The 27577-nt window shown below is 38.7% G+C and overlaps 5 protein-coding genes across 6 annotated transcripts; 4 read left to right on the top strand and 1 right to left on the bottom strand.

Annotated features, from left to right (window-relative positions):
• Positions 1-7845: 7845 nt before the first annotated feature.
• Positions 7846-8577, top strand: LOC119557538 (protamine-like protein 99C). Its single transcript, XM_037870310.1, has 2 exons — positions 7846-8064; positions 8126-8577. Exons 1-2 carry the CDS (start codon positions 7909-7911, stop codon positions 8543-8545), a joined length of 576 nt encoding a protein of 191 aa, XP_037726238.1. The 5' UTR covers positions 7846-7908; the 3' UTR covers positions 8546-8577.
• A 124-nt stretch (positions 8578-8701) lies between these two features.
• LOC119556915 lies at positions 8702-11200 on the bottom strand. The gene is made up of 3 exons (XM_037869401.1): positions 11085-11200; positions 10533-10915; positions 8702-10261 (listed from the first exon to the last, which is right to left on the bottom strand). The coding sequence occupies exons 2-3, from the start codon at positions 10899-10901 to the stop codon at positions 8825-8827; spliced, it is 1806 nt and encodes a 601-aa protein (XP_037725329.1). The 5' UTR covers positions 10902-10915; positions 11085-11200; the 3' UTR covers positions 8702-8824.
• A 525-nt stretch (positions 11201-11725) lies between these two features.
• LOC119557631 (protamine-like protein 99C) lies at positions 11726-12565 on the top strand. The gene is made up of 3 exons (XM_037870461.1): positions 11726-11945; positions 12010-12368; positions 12426-12565. Exons 1-3 carry the CDS (start codon positions 11790-11792, stop codon positions 12442-12444), a joined length of 534 nt encoding a protein of 177 aa, XP_037726389.1. The 5' UTR covers positions 11726-11789; the 3' UTR covers positions 12445-12565.
• Positions 12566-13447: 882 nt separating this feature from the next.
• Positions 13448-14193, top strand: LOC119557572 (protamine-like protein 99C). Its single transcript, XM_037870367.1, has 2 exons — positions 13448-13663; positions 13725-14193. The coding sequence occupies exons 1-2, from the start codon at positions 13643-13645 to the stop codon at positions 14142-14144; spliced, it is 441 nt and encodes a 146-aa protein (XP_037726295.1). The 5' UTR covers positions 13448-13642; the 3' UTR covers positions 14145-14193.
• A 2450-nt stretch (positions 14194-16643) lies between these two features.
• Positions 16644-17387, top strand: LOC119557497 (protamine-like protein 99C). Of its 2 annotated transcripts, none has more exons than XM_037870269.1 (2): positions 16644-16859; positions 16925-17387. In XM_037870269.1, exon 2 carries the CDS (start codon positions 16930-16932, stop codon positions 17338-17340), a length of 411 nt encoding a protein of 136 aa, XP_037726197.1. In that variant the 5' UTR covers positions 16644-16859; positions 16925-16929; the 3' UTR covers positions 17341-17387. The 2 variants fall into 2 exon arrangements, with proteins under 2 accessions (XP_037726197.1, XP_037726196.1); XM_037870268.1 differs by having other exon boundaries at positions 16921-17387.
• The last annotated feature ends 10190 nt before the right edge of the window (positions 17388-27577 follow it).

Here is a 27577-nt window from a genome sequence, read left to right as displayed (position 1 = left end):
TAATACTATAGCATACAAACAGCTGGTTTAAAAGGTTACAAATGTTTATTAATATTTCTTAAGTATTTATTTCCATTTATTTTATATTTTTTTATAGCTAGAGTATAGCTTCCTTATGTAACAGCCCTATTTCTCAAGAGAGTATGAAAATGCACTAAGATATTTTCGGCAAATACTTTACAGCTCGCTGTGCTCATCACAGTAGTTGAAAAGTTTTTCTTGGCCAGAAACAAGGCCCGACTGAGCCAAGTTTGCGGGGCTAAGCAGCTGTCTGAAAAAACCCCTGCGGGCCAGGTCAGTGCTGTCTACTATAAATTATAATTATACATTTAAAATATATTAATTAACAACATAAGTTTAAATTTATTTTAATTTTATTAGTTCCTTGAATACAATTCTATGTATATATCGGTTCAATAAATATAAATTTAGCCATTTAAAAGAGTAGTAGGTTGTCTTTTATCAGGAGATATTTTTTATTAATAGAATTTTATTCTAACACTCAAATATTGTTTTAATATTTGGGCGTTGCGCAAGGCTCTTAAAGTTTCCTTAAAAATCACGCATACGACGGGTCTTCCAGTTTGAATTTAGTCGATGTGAATTGTTCTCCCATTTCTAGTATTTCCAAATTAATAACGTTGTAATAAGTAAATAAGCTTTTAAGCAAAGGCAACACAGACCCAATTCACAGACCTTAAAACGCATTCTTTCGAAATATTTCTTAAATTCCTTAATGGGTATGACTCCAAACAATTTCCCATATAAATGTAGACCGCTTTAATGTATCTACAATACAATGGCATTTGAAATACTAACTTTTTTTCAGACTGGGACACTTAAAAATTCCCTTTCTGGCTGAAATTCAGCCAAATTAGCGGCACAATGGGTTAGTTATCGGCAGTGGAAGCTGGTAGCCATGAAGGATCCGAAACAGGAGCCGTAGATGTAGTACTGGCAGCCAATTACGGCCTACATGAGCCCCAAAAATGTTCACATTCGGCGCTGGCTCGAAACTCCGGAAATGGCGGACGTGTGGCGGCCATAATCTCGCCGAAATAGACAAGAAAATCCGTAGTAACTCCGGGCCCCACCCACTCCGTCCGGAAAAACAGACAGCTGCACATACACAAGTGTACTTATATTGCTAGTCCTGACTGTTTGTCCCTATTTGCAGATGCATTATGTGGGATTTGGCCTTTGCATTCGAATAAAATATCAAGTTGCCGAAGCTCGACTTTTGCAATTTCAATTTTCGCCATAAAAACAACAAAACTTTCCCCCAAAGGCACTGGCAAGTAAACCAAAAAAGAAAAATTGCTAAAACAGGAAATGGAAATAAATCCAGATTGAAAAATATGCGGATGAACATGTGGAAAAACTTGGCTCTCGATTTGAGTGTGTCTATGTCCCAACTTTGAAGTCAACTGGCCAAATCTAATTACATTTCGAATAGGGCCAAGAAATCAATTGCAATGTTATGTCATAAGTCCAAGGGGGCCCGAAAACTTTCCTGATTACCTTAGCCAACTTATGTGACCGAAAGTTGGCCAACTTTTGGGTAGAGTGAGGGGAAATTCTACTCACAACTTGAGTGCAATATTAATGTGCCTTTATTAAGCATTTCGTACCATTGCAAATATTTACATTTTGATACATCCTTTGGTTTCTCCAGCATTTTTTATCATGGTTAGATTTTTTTCATATTTATTTTTAGGCTTAACAAAGAGATGTCAAAGAATCAGCCATAACTTTCCCAAATGTTTCTTAAAAATAATATAAAAACACATATATTTTTACTTACCACATCAATCTCTGCCATTAGAATAATTCGTTTTTGGGCCTTGTTCGCCATATGTTACGTCAATTGGCCGAGCCCACAAATCGTTGCCACTCAGTTGACTTTTCGCATCGAATGGTGAAATAAATCCAGCCATAACCCAAACTTGGCTATTTGTGCCGGATATAAGATCTCAATGTAGGTTGGATTCCCGCACATATTTTATATGAAGAAGGAGGGCACTTGGAAATTGGGAATGCATTATGTCTTTCTTTACCCTTTATAGGTGGGGTAAATTGATATCCCATCTTAAATATTCTTATACTTCCATTTAAAAGTTATTTATTTTGTTCTACAAATTTTAAATAGTTTAAAAAATCTATTTTATTAAACAATAAAATATTTTCTTGAGATTTGTTAATATTATTGATGTATGTTTGTAAAATAACCCACAAAAGATCAATAAAAAAATAAAAATTTGTACTTATTTATTATTAACATTTGTGGGCATAGGTTACATTTATGTTCAAACCTTTTCTGATCTTTTTCAACTTATATTTTTTTGTGGGTTTCTTTTTGAATTATTTTTTCTAGCCAGCGAGATTTATGTGACTCACTTTGCCCACTTTCACCCGGCGGGTAAAACCAGCTGCATCTGCCCTAGTCTTTTTCCGCAATTTTCCCCCGCTTTTCCCCCAGTTTTCCTTCAGTTTTTGGTCTCCAGTTTCATCTCGGGCTTCATCTCTGGCTTTGGCTGCTACTTCTTTGGCTTTGGCTTTGGCATTGGCTCCTTCTGTTCTCCGGCAGCCAGTTTTTCTCTACCAAAATGTCATATGAATATTTTCGCGCGGGTGTCGCAAATGCGTGGTTCCATAGTTTCCAAGTCCACTCTGAAAAATATACAACGTATTCCTAGCAAGGAATTCGAATTTCTTAAAGCATTTCATCGTTAATAACAATTTTTGCTAAGCTGTGCTTACGTTTATAAAATATAATAAAATATTTTCCTTCCCCCGTTCATCATTCTCTATCAAATTAACATGACTTTAAGGTATATATGAAAACTTCTCACAGTGTACCTATCTTATGTAGTATCTAACCGTTTCCATCTCTATCTGAAATTGTTTGTCTACTTGTGTTTTGCACAATTTTTGTGCATTTTGGAGCAGCTAACACAATTTGTGTGTGCCTGATCTTATGATAGCCCTGTCTACGTTTCCATCTACGTAAGTCAGCCATGTGTGCCCCGCATCCTGGATCCCATATATACCCACCTACATGTACATATATCCCGCCTTCTGCCACTAACTACAAGCTGACTGTCGCTATAATTTTCCAAAAGGATTTACAATGCTAAAATTACTTCCTAAGCCATCCGACCATGTCGTCGTCGTTTCGTATGAGGAGCTCCAGCTGGAAGGGGCTGGGAAGGAGCACCAGGACGAGGAGTTCTAGGCGGATGCTAGGTCTGCGATGCTGAGAAGTCGGCAAATGGCAAAACTCGCGAGGCTTTTCGTCTTTTTCTCTAGTTCTCAACTAAGCGCAAATCCGCGATGAAACCGCTCAGCGATGGGATCGTGAATCATCGTAACATTTATTTGAGAAATATATTATTAACATGTAAAAGAATAATTAAATAGCTAGAAAGGGTGAGGAAAAACTAGCAATAAAAAATAACTTCGCTTTCGAAAGAAATCCATACTATTTACTAATTTAAAATATATTGCTGCATACTTTCAGACACCTAAAGTAAAGTATGGTTTAAAAACTAAAGATATTTACGGAACCTTCCTGATATTTAAAATTTTAGACTACCTTTTTAGATATTAACTAGAAACTAGAATATTTCGAAAAACCAGTATTGGTTTTCTTGGCTATCAATTTCAAATGTTATTTTTTATAACGCGATCGCCTCACGCTTTGGTCTCCAACTTTTCTGTGGGTCGTTCTGTTTGTTTTTCGCTTTTTTCCCAACATGCCAATGTCCTGGTTCTTGGTTTCTGGGCTTCGGGAGACCATACTTTTTTCCAGAGCCATCTTTCTCCTTGGTAAGCCTTACTTTTCCTTTTGCTCCTTTTTTTCTGGCCATCTTGTCATCCTTAGGCTTTTGGCGTTGTTCAACTTTCGCCAGACGCCCACATGAAATGGCAGATGTCGTCGCCGCCCCCAAGAACCCTTCTGTCCCCCCAGACCTTATAGCCCCCTTTGATTCTACCACTAGCCCAAAAGGACCAAAAAAAAAGACAGGATTGCGTTCTCTAAGTCATTCTGTCGTTGCCTTTTTGAACTTTAATATACTGCAACATTCATGTGTTTGCGGAGGCGACACCCTGGATATAGCTGTCTCTTTCTCCAGCTCTATTGCCGCCTCTTTCTGAGTCCTTCTATAACTCTCTCCTTGTCCAAACTAAGACCTTCTCTTTCTCACAATCTGCTAAAGACAGAGCACAACTCAATTTTACAAAAGGGCGTTGATGTAATCATGCCAGCAAACGCACACAAACAGAGAGAAAGAGACGGGTACTAGAGAGTGTGAAAGAGAGGGGTGTAGAGTGTGCGAAAGAGAGGGGTGTAGAGTGTGCGAAAGAGAGGGGCTATGGATCGAGGGTAGAGGATTTCTAATAGTAATTCCATTTATAATTTACTGTCGTCGATTTATAAATGAGCCTAAGCCATCAGAACTTGAGCCCCTGCCTTTGGCCATGTCCTTGCACCCGTTTCGCCCCCCTTATCGCCACCCCTGTCGCTTCCATCCTTCTCTGTAGATTCCGGGGACCAAGAGCAAAGCTGCCAAGTGCTTAACATAATTTTAGGCGCATTTGTGGCATTAACATGGTGGCATTTGCATATGGGAGTTCTGTGTGTTGTTGAAGGCACAGAGACAAATTGTTCGCTAAATGGTAAAGAAATGCGTTAAAAGTGTAATAAAGACTTAATATTTTAAAGTTCTCACGCATTTTATAAAAAATTCTTTTTAATGTTGCCTAATATTTGAAGTTCATACTGGAGTTTTTATTAAATTTAGCTAGTTGAAAAAACATTCAACGAATTTTCCGCGAGTGCAGTCGCATTAGAGGCCACAGGTGTGGCCTGGCCCGGAAGCTCTTAAGCTGACCCGAAGTCTGGCATTTGTACTGCCCGTAAGCGGAAAGAGCCCCGTGTACATATATATATACCCGTATAGAGGACTAATCGTGCCACATGACACATGCCGCACACTTATTAGAATTTCATAAAGTGGCCGCATGCTGCAGGAAGCCGCAAAGCCATGCTAAAATCTCAGATTAATGAAACGTTATAAAGTTTTTTCACTGCCGAGTATTTTTGGTCACGGAACGGCTTGATGAAAAATCGTGGGCTAAAAAACTAGTTGGACGCAGTTGATCCTTTGTTTATTGAAATTTAGATATGCAAATCAAATAAGTTAAGTTTTGGCTACAGGTTTATTAAATAAAATTTAAAGATAATGTAAAATCAGTTTTTTTAATCGTTGGCATACTTTAATATTGGTAGTACTATAGCCCATTTAAGCATATTTAAGATCCTTAAATTATATTGTCTTCTCACCCTTTGCCCCAAATTAAGCCATAATATTTCACTAATGTTTTAGTTACAGGTTTATTTGATAAAAGTTAAAGATAATGTAAAATCAGTTTTTTTAATCGTTGGCATACTTTAATATTGGTAGTACTATGGCCCATTTAAGCATATTTAAGATCCTTAAATTAAGTTGTCTTCCCTCCCTTTGCCCAAAATGAAGCCATAATATTTCACTAATGGTTCCCCCATCCGAACATGCACACAAGTACTATATTTAGCATATGCACAAACATCTTGTAATTTGTTATGTGGCAGTCGCGACGACGAGGGGGAAGACGCCTCAACCCAAGTCCCAGGTCCCAGGTCCCAGTCCCAGCTCCCAGCTCCAAAACTTATAAAATTATGATACCCAGAAAGCAACAAATTTTAATTGCAAGAAAATTTTCGCAATTCTCGCACACAAACGGAAAATATTTGTGGGAATTTTCGCCTTGGTGGGGCGTTGGGTGGGAAATGCAAAGGGGTCCGTTCACCACATGCATGGCGTAAACTTATCGTTGATACAAATGTATCTAAAGTAGCACAAAAACCAGGCTCCACTGTACCCAGCACACGGCAGTAAACCAAGACAAACGCTCTAAAACTCGCTAAAGTTTTTGGGGGCTATGCAACTGTAACTGTGTAACTTTCTCGACTCGTCTGTCTGTCTCCGGGATATCCTGGAATTTTCAAATGATCTAGGGGTATACCAACTTCGGTAAGGATTATATAATATGCAAGGTACCAAATAATACAATTTAACTTATGATACTTTTAGTTTAAGGTTTTGTGAACTTTATTATGATTGTATATTTAGCGCAGAGCTTTGAGAGACAAGGTTTTAAAAGAATTACAAATCTTACAGATCTTATATTGATAAAGAACATAATTTGTAATATTAACCCATTAACTTGAATATTATAGACATTTTTTATTAAAGTTGTATATATATTAAGGTGCTATAAATTATTATTCATTGAATAACATTATATATAGTTATATATTGTTTTTCTTTTTTTAGGACTACTAACGAGTATTTCTCCGTCGAAATCGCTTTTTATTTTTTCCCCACCTTTCCCTGATTGTGTGTGTGTTTATGCTGGCATTATAAATTTATTTAGCAAAAGCGCGTAAAGCGCATAAATTGCTGAGCGCAAGCTGCTCAAGGGCTGTCCTCCGTCCTTCGTCCTGGAAAACGAAAATAAAAAAGAAGGATGAATCTTGCGGGAAACCCAAGGAGTAAAATTCCCTTGAATGCAATGTATGTGTGTGTGTGTGAAAAATTGAAATTTATTGTTATTGTAAGCCCCGTGCCAAAACACACACATACACATACAACACAAAATGTGGGGTTAAGGTGGCCAAGGGTTAAAGGGCGGTGGTTGCACCGTTTGCTGTTTGCCGTTGAATCACTCGCCGACAAAATAATAATGTAATAATAATTTTTCCAACTCGTTAACACATGAAAAGGTGTGTGTTTTCCCCACACGCACACGCACACACCAATGTCTGAGAAAGGACAAACACGCACACAATTGCACACAACCGGGAATCCCCTTGGATAAAATTAATGATGCGAAACTGCCGTTGGGCGAAAAAACAAGAAAACCGATTGAAATCTGATGCCAAAAAGCATTATTTCTAGTCTATTTTCAGCTATTTGAGCCTTTTAAATATAATTTAATTTATTTAATTAATCAAAAGAAGGCAACAATCGAAATTTTCCCTTTGTTTTTAAGATGCAATTTAAGAAAATACAATAGAAAATTCCAACTTAATTGTCTGTACAAATACGTTTCACCTTAAATAATTTATTTTGACCTTAGTTTCTGTTCCTGGACCCCCCATCCATAAGCTTCTCCGGCTTTTTCCCTGAGAGCTCTTTCCATCCGCGCCACCTGTTCCTTTCGATATTGTTTTTAGCAAGACAAAACACAAGAAATCAATTTGTAAAACGAGGTCGAGGGACGAGGATTGATGACAGGACCACAGCACAAATAATTGAAATCAATTCATCGGCACAAAATGCTTCAATTAAAGGAGCGACAATAACAAAAGCGTAGGGATAAAAACGTTCAGCACAGCTGTCTTAAAATTGTGACAATTTTCATGGCTCGTTAGTTTCATAAATTTTATCCAAAATATTACCCCATTAATTTAAAAGGAAGCACATTTTCATCATTGCAAATGGGCGTGACTGATTTTATTGTAAAAAAAATGTATAACCTTATCTTAAAAGCACACTTAACTAAAAATATTTCTTTCTTAAGAAGATTGCCTACACGCATTTAATCCAGATTTTTTTTTAAATAATTAATTATTACATGGTTGCAGGTAAGAAAGTCCCCACAATTCTTCTTCTTTCACTTTGCGCATTGCGACGTCATGGACCCTATTTCATTAAAATGAAAATTTTAAATAAGTCAAAAAAATGTATCCTAGATAGCTGGGAGAACAGCTTCTCAATCAGAACCAGTATTCTCATTAGTATTCAAGTGTAAACATTCGTGTACGGGAAACCAAATTGTATTGTTACACACATCAAAACTATGGACGGAAAAAAAGGTGGAAATACACTTCGTAAAACAACTGGCTCCCTGAACTTATCGAGCCAATACAAAAAGCGATTCTACGGGATTTCCCCACAGAACGGGATACGTTTCGGAGCAAGAGAATGGAACTATATGACCCTCTTTAAAAATTCAGTAAGTAGGAAAAATCTTAATTTTTAATAATATATACCAGTTCCTAACAAACGTATGTTAGAAAGAAACTATGACCGTTATAAAGAGTGCACCTCAGGAGTTTGAGAGTCAGTCCCATCGGGAAAGCCCCGGTAAATCTGAGCTGGAAAAACGCGATCCAGTTCGCTCTCCTTATGCCCGTGAGAGGGAGTCCAGGAAGAAGAAGGAAAGGAAGATATCCAAGTCCATCAAGCGCCTGGTTAAGAAGAAACCGAGTCCTGTGCTAAAGATTCGCCACAAAAGTCCTTTGGGCTCAGCGGTGGCCTATATTCATTATATGCGCAAGTTTCAATCACTAAATTCTCATTTGTCGGGCCCTGAACTATTGAACAAGGCAGCTCGTGTTTGGTGCGTTCTGACTGAAAGTCAGCGCAAGCAATTTGATCTAAATTTAAAGGTTTATAAGAGAAGTAATGGCTTCAATTTTCTAAAGATTGTGTAAACTGGACCGAAAGCACTTTGTAAATAAAAAGAACTGGGTTTTCAAAGCTGTTTTTAATCATCTTGTGTAACCACCAAATGAAATAGGATTTTAAAACTCTAGGTAAATTAACAATCTTGGTTTTAAGTAAGAAAAGCGGTTCATATGCTCTTGCCAATTTTTCATATTTTATTTGTAACTCGAAATAATAATTACATCCACTAGCTGTTTCGGTGAACAGCAATTTAAAGGGGCTATACATCCATAAACTGAGCGCTAAGGGGCCTGAGGCATCACATTCTAGTCAAGATGCTTTAACAACCCTCTGATCAGGAGATCTGTTTCCTTCACATAGGTTTCGAGGGGATGAATCTGTTCCTCGGGTGGTGTAACTTCCAGTTCGGGAGGCTGAGGATCATCTTCGTGGGGCAGAAATAGATTCAATTCAAAGCACAGGGCTTTCAACTCGCTCAAGTAATTTTCGTTCTGTTCCTCATCCTCATCCTCAAACACCTTGAATCCGAATCTGAACTCAGATTCAGCAGTTACACCCTCCACAGGTAAGAGAAAAGGGCTAATTTCCGTAGCCGGACGCGTGGCAGGCATCCTTAACCCATTACGCCAGGGGAGAAAAGCGACCGTTCGTAATCGTGCTTCCATCACAAGTCTGTCAAGTCCCCTAATCGGTTCGTGGAATTCCAAGCGATTTACATTTTCATCAGCAACGTTGTTTTCGCCCTCGTCCAGGATCTGCTGGGTTGCTGCGGTAGGATCTTGGCTTTTAGGTTCAGGTCCGGCGGCTTCTTCGCGATTCTCCTCTCCTCTATCTTCCTCAGGTACCTCCTCGATGGTCTGTAGATCATTGGTAGCTGGCAGAAGGGTCCTTGAACGCCTTGAACAAGTCGTTTGAAACTCCCTCGCTCCCTGAGCTCTCTGCGAGACATAGGAAAGAATTCCTCGACCATTCACAACATGACTGTAGGGACCCTTGGGGTACGGCAAGTGATAGGAACACGCTTCGTCGTACATCCACTCCCTTGGGGCCTCCACTTCAACATCCTTCAGGGATTCGAGAAATGCGCGACGAGTGGGATGCAAAAGTCGCAGCGACGCCACAGTGATCGCAAAACTGATCCTCTCCCGCATTTTGAGATCGTTATGAAAAGCGAGCCAAAAAGTACCGTCGGTACTCGAGGGGCTGCTGGACACCGAAGATATGTCCCACAGTCTTCGTAGAACGGGTAGTGGCATTAAGGTGAATCTAACGCACCCAATCAGTTGTGGCATCAGGCTTGGGGATTCCTGCGGACGATGGGCTAGCCAGCAGATAAGGGCAAATAGGACCTCCACTTCGGAATTGACCCCCAAAGAATCCTGGGAAATCATGGTGATCACATCCTCTAGGGGCATCTGCCGAAAATGCATTCCCCCCACCACGGCCAGAAAATGAACGCCGATCCTCTGAAGCATCACCTTGCGGAGCGCTTCGAGCTCGGGATACTTCAGGGCCTTTAGGTAAACCTCGAAGGCAATCTCCTCTCGGAAGTGGGCTCCGCACAGGAATCGATAACAGTCCGTCTGCAGTGCTCGCATCTCTAGTTGCATGGCCGTATGCAGCGTGGCAACCACTTGTTCCGCTCCTATATCGTTTCCCAGAGACTCTTGCAATCTCATCCAATCGTAGGCAGCTCGAAAACCCACGGCAGTAAGGTCAGCGCCCTCGCGAAAGCGATAGCCCTAGGGATGGCAAAAAGGGTTCGATAAGTCGATCGAAAATTACAAAATGAACCATTTGTATCGATATATATATTTGTAATATCAAGAATGATAGTATTTAGTACATACACAAATATTTATACAAAATAATTCACTTTGATACTTAAATCCACTTTTCTGGTCAGGGATATATTTGTACGATAAAGATAATTGTTGGTATATTGGATTGAATATTTTTGATATAGTATAGAACGCGATTGGATTCCATTTCAATAAACATAACTAGACTTACCCGGCGAATGTGGCGTTCGAAATAATTGCAATGGAATTGCAGAAGTGAAGGAATACACCAGAAAGTGGCTGTTCCGATGCAAACTCGCGTTGTGGCACCCATATTTTCGGTCATCATGCGCCTGTAATCGGCGGGATTGTTGCACTCAAAGGAATGCGAATGGGGTAGATTGATTCGGGAAAAGTGTACATCATTCCAGGGCATCACACGATTGAGGGCACACTCCACTTGACGTCGACGTTCCAGTGCATCCATATTACCAGTGCTGAATGCCCGGCATTCAAATTCGATTCTGTCCACCACATCGTGCCAGATGACACCTTCCAGAGTGGGTACCTCATCGTGGTTCTGGTCCGCGTGGTCCCCCATCCTTCAATTCGAAACTATATAAAAATCAACGTAGAAAGAAATCGAATACGTATAAAATCATTTTGGAAATAAATTAAAATATTTTCAAGATTACGACACTTAATATCCGGAATTCAAAAACACACGCCTCGGGGACTTGCGGAATTGGCTTGTCAATTTAATTTCGCGCGAGATTTCACTTACCTAATACCCAAATATTATCGCGCAACGACTACAATGTGATGTGCAAAACTTGGATAAAATCTAAAAATTTAATAAAAGTCTTGCTGCTAGCAATAGACTTGTTCTCTTTATCAAGAAAATATAATGAATGCCCGTTCAAAAACAGTGACAAGTAAGGGCATGGAATGCTCGATTTGGCTGGATTTTTTGGGCTTCTATGATTCGATTTTCTGGGAGAATTATTATTCTTCGATTTTACGAATATTTTTGTTATAGCAGCCAAAAAAGTAAATTTTTAGGGCGACAAAATGCGATTCAGATTTTGTTCAAAAATACGAGATTCACATTTAAGTCAAAAATACGATTTTTCTATTCAGTTTTTAAATCGTTACTTAGCAAAATCAAGGCATACAGCTAAACAGCTGTTTTGAATAGCTTGCTACCTATGCCATTTTAATTACGAACTACTATGCCACCCAAAACACTATTTTTAAGGGCGAAAAATAAATAATAGGCACCTAATTGTACTCTCCTTGATATTAAATTGGTACAAAGATCTTTAAGATTTAAATTTATGTTAAAAATTTTTAATAAATCACAAAATAATACAAATCCTAGATAGCTCGGAGAACAGCTTCTCAATCAGAATCAGTATTCTCATTAGTATTCAAGTGTAGACATTTCGTGTACGGGAAACCAAATTGTATTGTTACACACATTAAAACTATGGATGGAAAAAAAGATGGAAACACACTTCGTAAAACAACTGGCTCCCTGAACTTATCGAGCCAAGATAAAAAGCGATTCTACGGGATTTCCCCACAGAACGGGATACGTTTCGGAGCAAGAGAATGGAACTATATGACCCTCTTTAAAAATTCAGTAAGTAGGAAAAATCTTAATTTTTAATAATATATACCAATTACTAACAAACGTGAGTTGATAGGATCCTGTGACCGTTACAAAAAGTGCACCTCAGGAGCTTGAAAGTCAGTCCCTTGGGGAAAACCCCGGTAAATCTGAGCGGGAGAAATGCACTCCCGTTCGCTCTCCCAGTGCCCGTGAGAGGGAGTCCAGGATCAAGAAGAAAAGGAAGCCATCCAAGTCCATCAAGAAGAGACCCAGCCCTGTGCTGAAGATCCTCGACCCACATCGTCTGGGCTCCGCCGTAGCCTATATTCATTTCATGCGCAAGTTTCAGAGGAAGAACAACAATTTGAAGGCGAATGATCTACTAAACAAGGCAACTCGTCTTTGGTGCCGTCTGCATGGAAGCCAGCGCAAACAATTTGAGAGGCCGCTTTGGTAAAGTTGTCTAAATGTAAAGCTTTACTCAAACAATAATATCTACCATTTTTTTAGGGTTGTGAGGACTGGATAAAAAACACTATTCAATTTTAGCCGTATTAATATGTGTAAATTTGAAGCGAACAATGTCTTGTAAATCTTACATTTCACTATTCAATTATATACAAGATGTTTACAAAACACGAAGATTAAACGGGAACATAAACGGAATAGCGTATAAATCTATAAAACAAAATAAAGAAATTTACTTCGGAAACCCGAAGTTAAGTTTTGGTCAAAAATATTATTTCGTAGTGCATTTTTAGGTCCTAAAAATGGTATTTTGCTTTTGGTCAAAAATACACCTATTTTTTGCGGCTTTTCGATCGAGGTTTAGTCAAATCAAGGCGCACAGTAAAAAGGACGACTGTTTTGAACAGCTTGTTAGATATGTAACGATCCGCTTCACTTTAAGGAAAATTTATTTTTTGGCCAGATTTCGCATTTTTTGTAAGGGGTTACATCATCTATTTTTGCGAAAAATGGCACAAATTAAAAATTGCCAGGCTTGAATGCCAATGGATTGGAAATTAAACTACGATTCCAACGAGGTATGGCATTCCCCATTTGGACCTTTTTTTTCTAATATAGCACCCAAAAAACTAATTTTTAAGGCGTATAAATGGGACTCAGATTTTAGTCAAAAATACTTTTTTTCCTTACGGTTTTTTTAATCGTAGTTTGGCCAAATCAAGGCGCACAGTAAAAAGGACGACTGTTTTGAACAGCTTGTTAGATATGCTAACGATCCGCATCACTTTAAGGAAAATTTATTTTTTGGCCAAATTTCGCATTTTTTGTAAGGGGTTACATCACCTTTTTTTGCGAAAAATGGCACAACTTAAAAATTTCCAGGTTTGAATGTGAATGGATGGGAAATTAAGCTACGAACTACTACGCCATCCAAAACATGGAGTTTTAAGGGCGGACAATTGAATAGTAAACAATTTCACAGTAGCCTTTTTTAAGATCTAAAAAAAATATCTTAGGTAGCTGGGAGAAAAGCTTCTCAATCAGAATCAGTATTCTCATTAGTATTCAAGTGTAGACATTGTCGTATACGGAAAACCAAATTTTATTTTTACACACATTTAAACTATGGACGGAAAAAAGGTGGAAAAGCGCTTCGTAAAACAACTGGCTCCCTGAACTTATCGACAGAATTAAAAAAGCGATCCTACGGGATTTCCCCACAGAACGGGATACGTTTCGGAGCAAGAGAATGGAACTATATGACCCTCTTTAAAAATTCAGTAAGTAGGAAATATCTTAATTTTTAATAATATATACCAATTACTAACAAACGTATGTTAGAAAGAACCTATGACCGTTACAAAGAGTGCTCCTCAGGAGTTTGAGAGTCAGTCTCATGGGGAAAGCCCCGGAAAATCTGAGCTGAAGAAACTCGATCCAGTTCGCTCTCCTTATGCCCGTGAAAGGGAGTCCAGGAACCAGAAGGAAAGGAAGATATCCAAGTCCATCAAGCGCCTGGTTAAGAAGAAACCGAGTCCTGTGCTAAAGATTCGCGACAAAAGTCCTTTGGGCTCAGCGGTGGCCTATATTCATTTTATGCGCAAGATTCAATCACTAAATTCTCATTTGTCGGGCCCTGAACTATTGAACAAGGCAGCTCGTGTTTGGTGCGTTCTGACTGAAAGTCAGCGCAAGCAATTTGATCTAAATTTAAAGGTTTATAAGAGAAGTAATGGCTACAATTTTCTAAAAATTGTGTAAATTGGACCGAAAGCACTTTGTAAATAAAAGGAACTGGGTTTTGAAAACTGTTTTTTAGTCACGTAATGTGTTACCATTAATTTAAATGGGGTCCTTAAAAAACGGGAGGATATACCGGCAGCAAAAGAGGTTTGACACATAAATCAAAAATCAAAAGTATTCCATATTTAATAAAGGTCTTCCTGCTAGCATGCACTTTTTTCTCCATTTATCTAGAATGTATGAAAGGCCCATTCAAAAACAGTGACCGGTAAAAGAATGGAATGCTCGATTGGCTGGTTTTTTTGCCTTCGCTTCTTGGATAATATGTTTTTAAAACTCAAAATATTCAAGCCTGTTCTATTGTTAGTTATAAAATATTTCCAAGGTTCTATGCAAGAGTGAGTTGTATCGCTGATGAAGAGAATCCTCCGCCTAACCAAAGTAAAAGCCAAAAGGCTGGAACAGATTTCGCGGTGGAGGACTCGCATTGCCCCCGAGGCCAATCTGAATTTTCTGACTATTCATCACTGTGCGTGATGGCACTTGGTGATTGATTTTGGGCATTCCAGCCCCGCAACGGAAAGCCAATCACTCCTGCTGAGCATATTTTTTGGGCCTGGCCTGGCTAATGGAATTTTAACATAAATTAGTTGTGTTGCTTAAATGCCAGCTCGTAATTCGGTGATGCCAAGTGCCAGGAACAGGAAGAAGGAAGCCGGAGTTGTTGACCTGCGGCATTTTTGGTAATTACGACGGAGCCAGAAGAACCCACCGCAAAAGCAATTTCTTTGGCCAGGACATCGACCACCCACTTTTGGCCAAAGGATGTTTGCTTAACCTGATCTCCACACTCGTCCCTCCCTCGCCCGGTTATATTCAATACTTTTCTTGTGCTTCCTGGGCAATAAAATCAAATCAACAGGGCAACAAGTGCTGCTTTTCAGCTCCTGCCAGGGTTGTCATCTCTCCTCCGCAAAATGAAATCATTTAACCCCGGGCCACCTCAATGCGAAGCGAAAAACGAAGACGAAAAAGGGAACGGAACGGATAAAAAGCGAAATAATATTGAACATGATTTATGCCATTCCACTTTGAGCTTAAGAAAAATATTTGGCGAATCGGAAAAGCGAAAAGCCCTTGGGTTATAGGGTTGTGTGGCGGGCTTAAAAAAGGAAAGAGGAAATATTGAAGAAGGCGTCGCAGAAACAAGAAAAGCAATATGGAATGCAGCAAGGAAATAATTGTTTTCCATAAGAAATATGTTGGAAAAGATCTTAGGAGTTGGTTTAAATTTGAAAAGAAAACCTGTAAAATATTACGAGTAATAGGAATCAAAAAGTTGTAATGTAAAGGAGGTTAAAAGCTTACTCGTCAGCTGTTATATTTATTAATACTTGTCCATAACAGCTATAATACACTTTAAAATAGTGCCAAAGTTGATAGTTAAAGCCTTTGCCTCTTGCCAAAAGACAATTGAAAAATTATGCTAATTTTCCGGCTTTGTTTTCGCTGTTGTTCTATTATTTTTTCATTTTTCCTCGTGGGAGAGCATCGTGGGGAACATAACCAGTTTCAAAAGTCTAATAGAACCGGAGCCAAAAGAAGCAATATGGAAAAATCTCGTAAACCCAAAGGGTTTTCGTTGCATTCCGGCACGTTGGCAATTTATTTGCTCATGTGCCCCCTTCCGCCATTTCCCCATTTCGCCTTTCTCCTGCTGCCAGTGGGCGTGGCCAACTATTTAAAAACACACACACAATAGGAGGTTTTCTTGGAATATTTTTAGATGGTTAGGGGGGTTTTCTTCCGTGATTAATGCCCGTCGTGGGCTTCTGTGCCTTCGTGTGCAAATTTCGTGTAATCTACTTTAAAGCCTGGGCATTGCATAATTTTAGGCAGGAGACCTACCTGCCCGGCACTTTGGCCCCTGCCAGACCGATATTCCCGCTATCGGATTAGCTGGCCAAAAGGGAGCTGCTCCTTCCTCCTGGAGACGAGGAGACGGAGGCGGAGGCGGAGAAGGAGGGCTTCCTGGGGCAGAAGATAAAGCAGCCATTCGGAACTGAGACGAGCTCTCCTCTCTGGCCAGTTGGGTCCAAAGTGGGTTAAGGCGGGTTACGGTGGGCCACGGTGGGTTAAGGGCGGCGCCACAGCCACTATGGAGTGTTATTAAAATCATTTTAGACAGCCAAATTTGTCTTGGTCCTTTTAGTCGGATCAAGGTTAAGTTGGCCCAGGTCCAATTGAGTTACTTTGATTGCGAGCAGCAAAACCTAAGAGTCCTCACAATGGCATGGGGTCAGCCGAAGTTTTAAGTCCGGAAAATATTAGGTTTCCTAAACATCAATAAAAAACAACAGAAATACTTTAAAAAAATTTTAAGAATCGTAAAAGAGTAAAAGAATAAAAAGTTGCTATTATTCGACTCTATGATTCGACGCTATGATTCGACACAAAATAATAAAAATCCTAGATAGCTGGGAGAACAGCTTCTCAATCAGAACCAGTATTCTCATTAGTATTCAAGTGTAGACAGTGTCGTGCACAGGAAACCAAATTGTATTTATTTTTACACACATTCAAAATATGGACGGAAAAAAAGGAAAGACACTTCGTAAAACAACTGGCTCCCTGAACTTATCGATCAAAAAGCGATTCTACGGAATTTCCCCACAGGACGGGATACGTTTCGGAGCAAGAGAATGGAACTATATGACCCTCTTTAAAAATTCGGTAAGTAGGAAATATCTTAATTTTTAATAATATATACCAGTTCCTAACAAACGTATGTTAGAAAGAAACTATGACCGTTATAAAGAGTGCACCTCAGGAGCTTGAGAGTCAGTCCCATGGGGAAAGCCCCGGAAAATCTGAACTGGAGAAACGCGATCCAGTTCGCTCTCCTTATGCCCGTGAGAGGGAGTCCAGGAACCAGAAGGAAAGGAAGATATCCAAGTCCATCAAGCGCCTGGTTAAGAAGAAACCGAGTCCTGTGCTAAAGATTCGCCACAAAAGTCCTTTGGGCTCAGCGGTGGCCTATATTCATTTTATGCGCAAGTTTCAATCACTAAATTCTCATTTGTCGGGCCCTGATCTATTGAACAAGGCAGCTCGTGTTTGGTGCGTTCTGACTGAAAGTCAGCGCAAGCAATTTGATCTAAATTTAAAGGTTTATAAGAGAAGTAATGGCTTCAATTTTCTAAAGATTGTGTAAACTGGACCGAAAACACTTTGTAAATAAAAGGAATTGGGTTTTGAAAACTGTTTTTTAATCATGTAATGTGTTACCATTAATTGAAATAGGGTCCTTAAAAAACGGGAGGATAAACCGGCAGCAAAAGAGGTTTGACACAAAAATATGTTCTATGTTCTATCTTTCAAATGTCCTAACGTGTAAACTAAAAAGTATGAAATTTAGGAAAAGTTTTCATACCTTTAATAAAAGTGTAATACAATATTAAATATATATATATATGTTTTTAGAAAACCAAGCATTTTCTTGTAAATTCCAAAAAATGCTCATCCCATAAGTACATATCTTATACAATCATTAGTATTTGTGATATTGGGACCTTAAAGATGGTCTTAAAAATCCCAAAATGAAGTGTACCTACCATAAATATTTAAATAAAATAACAAATCTGAATTAAATCTTCAATTCATTGATATTTATACCTCATGGTCTTGGTCATTAAACATGTTGTTATAAATCCCAACAAATGTATACCTTAAACGTATACCTTAAACAATCTAAAATTCATTGATATTTGTGTCCCTCTTGTTGTTTACACACGACTTGAGTACCCTTTTTGATGGATTTTGGGTAAGCAGACAGGAGTGGCTCCACAAAAATGTGGTTAAGCTTAAACTTTGTTTTGGACTTGAAGTCGTACCGCTCTTAAAATTGAATCATGGCCGGTTTAAGTGCCACTTGGACGGGATGGATTGAAAAAGATTCCAAATAGCCTGGCCATCGCTGGGCATGAGCATAAAATTGTCAGGCAGCCCCATAAACATTGGCAATATGGTGACCTGCGGTTTCCGAGGGTGTTGGGGAATTTTCCACAAGTTCAACGAAGGGGGTGGGGGTTTTGGGGTGGTGTAGTGTGGGCGGAAAGCCTGTGCCTGATGTCCTTGTTGTGTCGTGTTCCGCGGTTTCCCTTTAGTGGTCGTAAACAATTTTTACTGCCCAAACATTTGGCCGCGCTTTAGCCTCCCTCGTTTTTCTTATTTTTATTTTTATATTTATCGTGTTTATATATTTAAAACAAAATGGCGCACACCATTTCAGGCAACGCTTAGCGCCATTCCAAGGCCACTCAACATCCCAGCCCCCTAAGAATTTAATAGTACAGAGAAAAAACGTAGTGTTAATTAAGATCAAATTATTATATTTCATTTTTTGATATATTTAAATATAATGTATAATATGAATATCTTAAGATATCAAGACATATATTATGTTGACATTCATTTTAAGTATTATTTAATTCCATTTATGGCTCCATCTTGAAAACCAATGCCCATGATAATGGCCAACTTAATCCTAGTATATATTTAAGTCCACAAATCTCGTGTATTTTTTCTCCGTGTAATTGCTTATACTGGGCGGATGCTTCTAGGGGAAAAAGTGAGAAATGGGGGTGGCAACGGAGCGCCTGTCGCTGACGCTAAGTAGTTGGCTCAGACGGCAACTTTGGACTTGGATTCGGATTTGGATATTCGGACTTTCTGTTAGCTCCTTGTTGATTTCACTTGCCTTCCGTTCCCCTTTCTCTCTTCACTTTTTTTCTAGTTTTTCCGGGTAAAAGTTTGGCGCATTTATTTGCGTAAATGGCAGGCCGGCAAATCTTGCTGCATACTTTCCCGGGCATCTTTTCTTTTCAGCTTTCTCCGACTTTCCCGCCCTGCAATATTCGCTGGTCTTTAAAGAACGTTAATTTATGCATGTCACTGGCAGCCGAAAATATAGATATGGTTTGCATAACTCCATAAGAACCCTCCAGACATAAAAAAAGCACATTTTCCGTTTTCATTTGGGCAATGAATAAGTGGATTTGCAGTAATTTGCAGGGTTCCACTTGAGTTCGGTAAGAGTCTTTTTAAGGCTTTGTTCGATGGCCGATACCCTATGGTAAGTATGTATATTATTATAATGGGAAACACAAATATACTTTTTTGTATTTTAGTACATTTTTTAACTTTAAAAGCTGTTAAGTTTTTTGTCATATCGAAAAGATAAACGCCCGTGGGCCTTATGACACTTTTGAGATTCCCATAACGCCCATTCAAAAAGTGTTAGTGTGCCCGTAGGCGCTTTAAAAAATTCACCCATTTTGAAGCGTTTTCAAAATCCGTGTGCATTTTCTAACTTTTACTTGTATTATTCTTTAGAACAGGGAATGCTCGCTAGTCGCTACTCTGCGAATTGGAGCCAAGTCATTTCCCATTCAAATTGACATTGAGCATATTGTAGGCCACCCAACTCGAGTCCACGAATCTTCGCTTGAATTTCAGGACGGGACAGGATAGGACAGACAGGACTCGGGGACAATCCCCGGCAAGTGTCAGCGCCTCCTGTCGCCTGTCGCCATTCACATTCACATTCCCTTTTATTGCTTTGCACAACATTTACTGGCGAAATGGAAAATGGGAAATGTAAATGAACAAAATGAGCTGCACAGCAACAGACGAAGATAAACAAAAATAGAATTGTCCAATTGCAGGCGGGGAGACAGGCATGGCCAAGAAGTTGCCATTGCCATCGCTGTCGCCATTTCCCATTTCCCTCATCGTCGTCGTTTGAAAATTTATTTTCGATTTCTATTCCCCCGCCAAGTTGCCCACTTTCCCTCCTCATCATTGGCCTATCAATGTGCGCTGTGTTGACAGTGGCAATTGCTTGAATAAATAAAGGAGCCGAATGCCATCGCGAATGCCAGAGCAGAACCTTCTGGGCAAAGTCAACATACCCACTGGAGCACAGCCCACGAGTAAGCCACCATCGCCCACCCATGCAGAGAAAAATATTATCTCCTCCCCAGTCTCATTCCTCATTTTCAAAATGGTTCAATCTATGTAAGAATAATATTTTTTAAGCCACTTTTTAACTTAAAGTATTTATCGAGGTTGCTATAGAAATCACTTAAAAGAAGCCTAAAAGTATGCACCAATTTACTTTAAATCCAAAGGCTGATGGACTCGTTGGGAAAAGCAACAAGACTTTTTTCACAGCATACTTTCAGACACTTTTATAGGTGATATCAATTATATTTTTTAGGCAGTATCGAAGATACATGTTATTTGTAAGACATTGAAAAAGAAAATTAATATTTTTAAAATACAAGAAAAATTATTTCCTATATCAATATTACTATAATAAATGAGGTATATTTTCTTGCAGTGCATGTGTGTGGTGGGCAAGCTAGCGAATGCATTTCTCATATTTTCAAATGAATTTTCATGCAGCGACTAAGAGAAATGAGCTGCTGTCTGACAGAGAGCCAAACAAATGACCGGATGAGTGAGACAGCAGCAGGCAAACCGAAAGAGATGGAGTGAGTACAGAGGGCATTACTAACTGAAGCTAAATAACCGAGAGTTATGAATGTATATTTGCATGCCAGGTGGAAATTCATCAAAGCCCTATGCGAGCAATTAAATTAAAATTCCGTATAGTTGGCGCGTTTGTTTTGATAAGATAGTTTTTGCTAAATAGTGAGGGAAAACCTTTGCTGTGGCTAAAACTTTACTTAATTACTTTTATAAATAACTTGGATCAACTCAACTTTTTCACCTTTTCGGTTGATTTCGGGGTCTTGCACCAGGATAAAGCTTGTCCCCAGGTCTATAAATTGGCTGCTAAAGCGGATGTCAAGTGACGTGGGAACCTATACCAATCCCGATACCGATTTGGCGTTTTTTCCACTTAAGCCGCTTTACGAACCGTCTGTGTTTAATACACATTCGAATTTCGATACATTCCATTCGAGTGCCGCCATCCGTGTGCGTCGATTATGCGGCTTGCCTCCGCTCTTATTTATTATGCCCATGGTGCCGGAACAATGAAAGTAGCTAGCACAAAAAAATTATATTGTGAAAGAGCAAAATTCCGAAGAGTTTAAAAAATATATATCTATATATAAGGGGGGACAAGTGGCAATGCACGAAATTCCAATGGAAGCTGTGAAAATGTGAAAATGCAGCCGAGGACAATGCGCCGATCCATGATAGATGGCCAGAATCCCACGATGAATTTTAATTGTGGCATTCATTTGGGCTTTTTTCGTGTATTATTTCATTTCGGGTAAGCGGCGTTGAAATTTATTGAGTTGAAATAAATTCCAGTTGTTCACAAATTAAGTTAAACGCAACTGGTGTGATGATAATTAAAAGCAGGTTGCTTAACCAGTTAGTGTGACCAACGATTAATTTGATTCAAAGGAAATTTTTTTTTACAAAAATATGTTATAGATGAAACCATCCCAGCAATTTTTAAATATTCCTTAAGTAACAATCGGCTCATCATGCTGGATATTCCATATATACATATGATTAATATGCAGGTTGTTTAACTAGTTGGTGTGACCGACATTTTATTCGATTCATTGGAAATTCAACCATTTACTAGAAGGATATTTAGAATGCAATTTAGTTATTTTTAAACATTCTTTATAATAATCGGCTCATCATGCTGAACATTCCATATGTACATATGTTTAATATGCGAAATACTTGGGGAAAATCGCCGGAAATTGAAGTTGGGGTGAGGAGGTTATTTCCCGGTGGGTGGACAGGTGAATTGCGTCACGCGACATATGCAATTATTTTATTTATGCTCAAGCGCCGGTCGGCAGGCACACGCACACATGCATAATTCAGGGCTTACATGCACGTACACCTGCCAATATTTGATTTAAACACTCCCAGGTGTGGGTGCGAGTGTGTGTGTGTGTGCCTCTCTGCCGATGATAAAATCCTTTTGTGGAGGATCACGGTGAAAAGTGATTTGGTGATTTTTTGAGCCCAATTTGGATTTTGTTATCCATTAATCGCTTAAAAATGCTATTAATCGCAGTTCGGTGATCACCACTTGGTGAATAATTCACTGAATTTTAATATCTGTTATAAAATTGGTTACAAAATGTATTAAATACTTTAATGACTCTCAGTTTAAATCATTTACCAATTTATAAAACAAAGTTGCATATTTATTTGTGTATAGAAAATGAACAGCTAATATTTTTTTAATAAAATATTGTACTCAAAAAATATATTTGAAATAAATATTTGAGATACATTGTATGGACTTTCACAAGAAATCACATGCTGTGCTGCACGTGATTACATAACATCACTGTTACTCACGCATGGTTTGCATTAAGTTTGAATTATGCATTTTTATTTGAACTTCTTTGGCGACGTTTTTCCATTTTACTATGGGTATTTTCTTTTTCCTTTTTTTTTTTATTTCGCTACGCTTTCCGCAGCGCGTTTTCTTTGCCCTTTCAGATTGGAGCGGGTATTTATTTAATGGCTCATACTTTTTGCCACAGCAGGCACTAAAGAGGGGTGGTGCTGGGGGTTGGGAGGCTGGTGTTTTCCCAGGGTTTTCCCGGGTCTTTCCAGCTCGGCTTTAATCCACGGCTCGATTCCTGGCCAATAACTCACAGGTGCACATGGCACCGGCCAAATGAAATGAAATAATGAAAACAATTTCAACGCTCGTGCATTGAACTGCAATCGAGGGGGGGAAAGCGGAAAAGCAAAGAAAGGAAAAGAAAAGCATTGCTAAGCAAGCCGGAGCAAAGAATAAACAAAACTCTCTGGCCAAAGACCTATTAGTTATGCTACATGGGTTTTATGGGTCTTAAGACTTAGCCACCGCCGGACAATCCAGACACGAACAGCAGAAATAACAGAAAACCCAGGAATACCAGCAGTAGCTGACGAGCAAAAAGAAAAGCACGAAAATCCAGAGTCGGGAAAGCGGACGAAGGCCCTGCACTAGAGGTGCAAATCTATCTGTTTTGTGACTCGGAAAAAAATAGCAAATATATTTTCAAGATGAAGATACAGTTTTATAGTGCTATACATATTCCATTGCAAGATCTTTCCACTCCATATTATTCATTTAACATTTTTATTCACTGATTAGAAACACGGCTTAAAGCATTTCATACTCAACTTAAATATTTTTCGCTGTTTTTCACCCATTGCAGTTTTTATTCATTTGAAATATAATACAACATTAAATTGAACAAATATATTTCATAAACTATTTTTCACTTTGATTTAAGATGCAATTTTTTTTATAACGAAAAAGGTTTAAAGCAAACAGAAATATCATCGTATCTAGTTTTTTAACCTTTTTTTTTAATTTGCAAATTAAATCATTTAATTTATTATGTTTTGCATTAAATTTAAAATATTTCGATGTTTGTTTTCACAGTTCAATTTTTTTGTCAACGCCTATAGATATTTTAAAAGATACCTATTTTGTTTAATAAACTTAGGGATATTTGTACAGGTTATAAAATACCTTAGCTATTTTAAGGGCAGTTTTTTGGACAGTAAAACTTATCTATTGACATTTCGAAGAGATAGTTATTTTTATAGATTTTTTAGCTACTTTTTTAAGAACTCAAATTTTATTTAGACTCAGTTATCTTCGCCTTGGCAGCACTAACCTGGCCGGAAAACGAATTGGATACGCTTTCCTTGGGTCGTGTGCCGCCTGATCCCTTCGATTAAAATCATCCTGTGACTCCTTCATTACTTAGACGCTTTATGGCAATCCGTGATTGCACATAAACTTACCTTTTGACGATGTCCGGCAAGGGCAAACTTTAATTTGCTTTTATTCTGCTGCTATTCTCTATGTCCTCGAGCATTTTTTTATTTTTTGGGTGGAAGGAATAACAGGAAGACCTTGAAATTAGTTGTCGAAACTTTTTGCACAAATATGGCTCTAATGAAATTTCATGGCAGAAAGTTGTTCGTATAACTTCAGAGATTTAAATTTAATTATTTAGTCGTGTTCTTTGGAGAAGGAAACAAAGAAAATAGTTTTTTAAAATAATTAAATCAGCTGAAATTTGTAAAACATTTAGGAATCCATAGGAATATGTTTAATAATTTAAAGACATATATTTCAAATGCACACACATGTTAAAATATCATATCCCTTTGATTTGGAGCTTTGTTTTCCACATATCTCGTCGATTTCCTTGGGGGCGTGCATTTGGGTTGCCTCGTCTATTTCCGCTTTGCTGCTCCCTTTGTGGGAATCAAAACTTCAATGCAAATTATAAGAAATCGCTGCCATCTTCATCTCTGGCCTTATCCCCGGCGAATCCTGCCGCCCATGTCCTTTTCGCCGCTGCCTTCCAGCCGAGTTCAATTTCCATTTCCGCAAAATGTCACGTACAGCGAGCAGCGAACAGCGAGCAACATGTCCAAACATGCAACAAACTAAATGTTTCGCCTTTAAAGCGCCATGGATATGGAGCCCTCCTCCTTTTGTCCGGACGCCCCATCCACGAATATCAAAGGACACAGCAGGCCATCAGGACAACGCCGGAAGCTCCGCCATATTCGCAAAAAGCAGAAGGACGAGCAGAAGTCGAGGCGAGCGGAACTTGAGGCTATGTATGCCTCCGTTGCAGCTGCAGCGAGGGCGGATCGAAAGTCTAACATCTCCATCCTGAAGCAGCGAAAAAAGGTTTCCAAATATATCTCTAAAAATAGTGAAGGGTTCTATGCACCAAAAATATTCTTACTTTTTTTGAATTTATTTCTTGTTAATATGAGTAAAAAAGAGCATTATTTATCTTATCTATGCTATACTTAGTCATTAAAATTATTTTAAAGGAAAATATTAGTCCAAAAATATTAAAAAATACTATTTCAAATTCAGCCCATATATGGAAAAATTCAATATGTGCTAAAGTTATTTTTTTAATTAAATAAAAATTTACATCAAAAAATATTTTAATAAAAGAGGTTTATTTATTTTAAGATATCATATTAAACGACAAACTATTGAGATCTCCGTACCCTTTTTTAGTTTTTAAACTTTTTAACCACCTTTGGGCTTTAAAATAAATAAATTACGCATTTTTAAGCAAAGATTTTTAGGTGTTTTATATTTATTAGATACTTTTTAACTGCACTTCTCCTAATGTCAAATGCCTTGTTACCTTTGCCCTTCCTTCCTGCTTTTCTTTTTTTTTTTTGAATAGTAGGGGGACAGCGCAACTTTGAACCATCAAATGTCAACCGCCCGCGAATCGACCACGCCCACAGCTAAGCCCCCGTGACGTCATCTCGAGTGATGAGCAAAGCAAGCAAAATAAGAATAAAAAAAAATAGAATAAAAAATCGGTGGAACAGAAAATAAAGTAACACATTGCTTTCCATTTTCCAACACACTTGAACATGCTTCCGCACTTAGGCGAATGCGTGAGGGGGTGGAGGGGCAACGAGGGGTGGATGGGCTGAGAGGGTGGTGCAGGGTGTGAGTGACATGCATTCCATCACCCACCACCACCCACCACCTCTTATCAAGTGTGCACTTTACACGCCTACTAAGGCTCATATTACTTACTTAGTTTGCCTTTTACTCTTAATAAAGGAGATGGGAAAAATTGGGGTGGGGTGGTTTGGTGACCTTAAAGAGGGGGTGGTGACCCATCAAAGTTAGAGATTTACAAAAATTCAATTCCCAGTTAGTCCAAAAATTGTTATAGGTATATATGTTTATATTATATTATATTATATAAGAAAAAAATGTTATCTTTTAAATCTTGAGTAGTTTTGCCTTTATAATCTGTAAAGAAAAAACCCCAATCAAATTTCCAATAGTTTTAAATAATAGATCGCCCCAAATCGGCTTAATTTTAGTAATTGCAGTTCCAAATAACAAACTCATGATTTTAATTAATACATTTAATAGACGCTCCTCAACTCCGTAAATTGCATTTAGTTTTTGACGTCGTTAGTTCATATAATCCGATTTTTGGCTCAAGCCGAGATTAAAGAACAATCTGGGAGTTTTGGCCCCAAGACAACTTTCTAATGGCCGGTGGCATAAAAAGGGAATTTACATCAAACCATAATCGATTTAGTTTGTTTTCCTCGCAGCAAGGACACACAGGAGACCCGGGATAATGGCCACCCCCTCGCCCTCTCCTCGAGGATAATGCCCACTTCAGGTCCCCGAAATCCAATGTTTTGCCAACTGTAAGATGGCCCAAAAAAGTGGCCCCAAGGTGAAAGCAAAGCAATGCGCGGCCTGCCAGCTGAAAATTTAATTACATCACAATGGCAGAGGGGGTGGCAAAGTGTGCAATGCAGGGGCGGCGGACAGGGGGGTAGATTTCGGAAAGTCCGAGCCAAGACAGCGCCACATTTTCCACATTAACAAAATGCTTTTAATTGTGCACTTAACGCTCGTAAAATGTGATTTAATAGTTTCGGCGAATGCCAAAGGGCAGGACTTGAAAAAAGGACATGGACGGCGAACCGAAAGGGGGGTTCTTTGGGTGGCTGGGTGGGTGAATGCCCTTCGCCTGGGCAGCGGCGGAAACGGAAGTGGAAGTTGGCTGCGTTATAAGTTGGCGCAGTTCCTATTTAACCGCAACACAAGCACACACGGAAAAAAAGTCTAATGGATTTGAAAATGTTTTCAAAAAATGCTCATATAACAGCAACAAATTGATTTAAATATTGTAGATATGAAAATTTTGATAGAAAAGTATTTTTCTTTAAAAACAAAGCAATTAAATATTTTATAAATTTAATTACAATGTTTGTTTTGAAAAAAAAATATAGCCTTAATATATTTTGTAAAGTTCTTTATCTTAAATAATAATTAACTTATAAAATATTAAGTAAATTCAATGAAAATTCTCAAGAATTGTTTTCTTTAAAAATTACAGATACGAAAAACAGCTTAGATTATATAGATTCAATTTTGTAACGACATATCAGAAATATTTTTTAATAATGTTTGTTTAATCCTTAATGTTTTCTTTAAATCCCTATTTTATTAAGTCTTCAAGTAAAGTTAACATATTTTATTAAATACATCTTAAGCTTACTCCAAATTTTAGCTACGATTGTATACCATTCTAATTTCTTCCAGTGCAGTGCGACTCACACAATTACAGGCAGCTGACAGCCCAATTTGGGGCTATATAGGTGCGAGCTTATCGGAGACTCCATCTCGATGGGAACTGAACTCCGTCGCCTGACTTTGGGGAATTCTCCGGCCATCGGCTGGCAAACAATAAAAGCCAACGGTTTGTGCCTTGCTCGCACTGCGGACATGTGATGAGGCGATGGAGGTGGATGATGGGGGCTGCCAGTGCCGAAATCAATACGAACTGGGTCACCAAATGGGTCCCTGTGCGGTCACCTAACCCGGAACCGGGCACTTAGCTCCCGTT

The sequence above is a fragment of the Drosophila subpulchrella genome, chromosome X, assembly GCF_014743375.2.
Source record: "Drosophila subpulchrella strain 33 F10 #4 breed RU33 chromosome X, RU_Dsub_v1.1 Primary Assembly, whole genome shotgun sequence".
NCBI lineage: Eukaryota > Metazoa > Arthropoda > Insecta > Diptera > Drosophilidae > Drosophila > Drosophila subpulchrella.
The sequence above is the reverse complement of the archived record's forward strand: the minus strand, read 5'-3'. Positions and strand labels throughout refer to the sequence as shown.

What these genes read in the sequence shown, in the direction of transcription:
- LOC119557497 (XM_037870268.1), top strand. Translation starts at nt 16,713, where the DNA reads ATGGACGGAAAAAAAGGAAAGACACTTCGTAAAACAACTGGCTCCCTG. An exon ending in TGACCCTCTTTAAAAATTCG is followed by an intron (nt 16,860 to 16,920) that starts GTAAGTAGGAAA and finishes AACGTATGTTAG; the next exon opens with AAAGAAACTATGACCGTTAT.
- LOC119557631 (XM_037870461.1), top strand. Translation starts at nt 11,790, where the DNA reads ATGGATGGAAAAAAAGATGGAAACACACTTCGTAAAACAACTGGCTCC. An exon ending in TGACCCTCTTTAAAAATTCA is followed by an intron (nt 11,946 to 12,009) that starts GTAAGTAGGAAA and finishes GTGAGTTGATAG; the next exon opens with GATCCTGTGACCGTTACAAA.
- LOC119557572 (XM_037870367.1), top strand. Translation starts at nt 13,643, where the DNA reads ATGACCCTCTTTAAAAATTCA. An exon ending in TGACCCTCTTTAAAAATTCA is followed by an intron (nt 13,664 to 13,724) that starts GTAAGTAGGAAA and finishes AACGTATGTTAG; the next exon opens with AAAGAACCTATGACCGTTAC.
- LOC119557538 (XM_037870310.1), top strand. Translation starts at nt 7,909, where the DNA reads ATGGACGGAAAAAAAGGTGGAAATACACTTCGTAAAACAACTGGCTCC. An exon ending in TGACCCTCTTTAAAAATTCA is followed by an intron (nt 8,065 to 8,125) that starts GTAAGTAGGAAA and finishes AACGTATGTTAG; the next exon opens with AAAGAAACTATGACCGTTAT.
- LOC119556915 (XM_037869401.1), bottom strand. Translation starts at nt 10,901, where the DNA reads ATGGGGGACCACGCGGACCAGAACCACGATGAGGTACCCACTCTGGAA. An exon ending in TCGAACGCCACATTCGCCGG is followed by an intron (nt 10,262 to 10,532) that starts GTAAGTCTAGTT and finishes TGCCATCCCTAG; the next exon opens with GGCTATCGCTTTCGCGAGGG.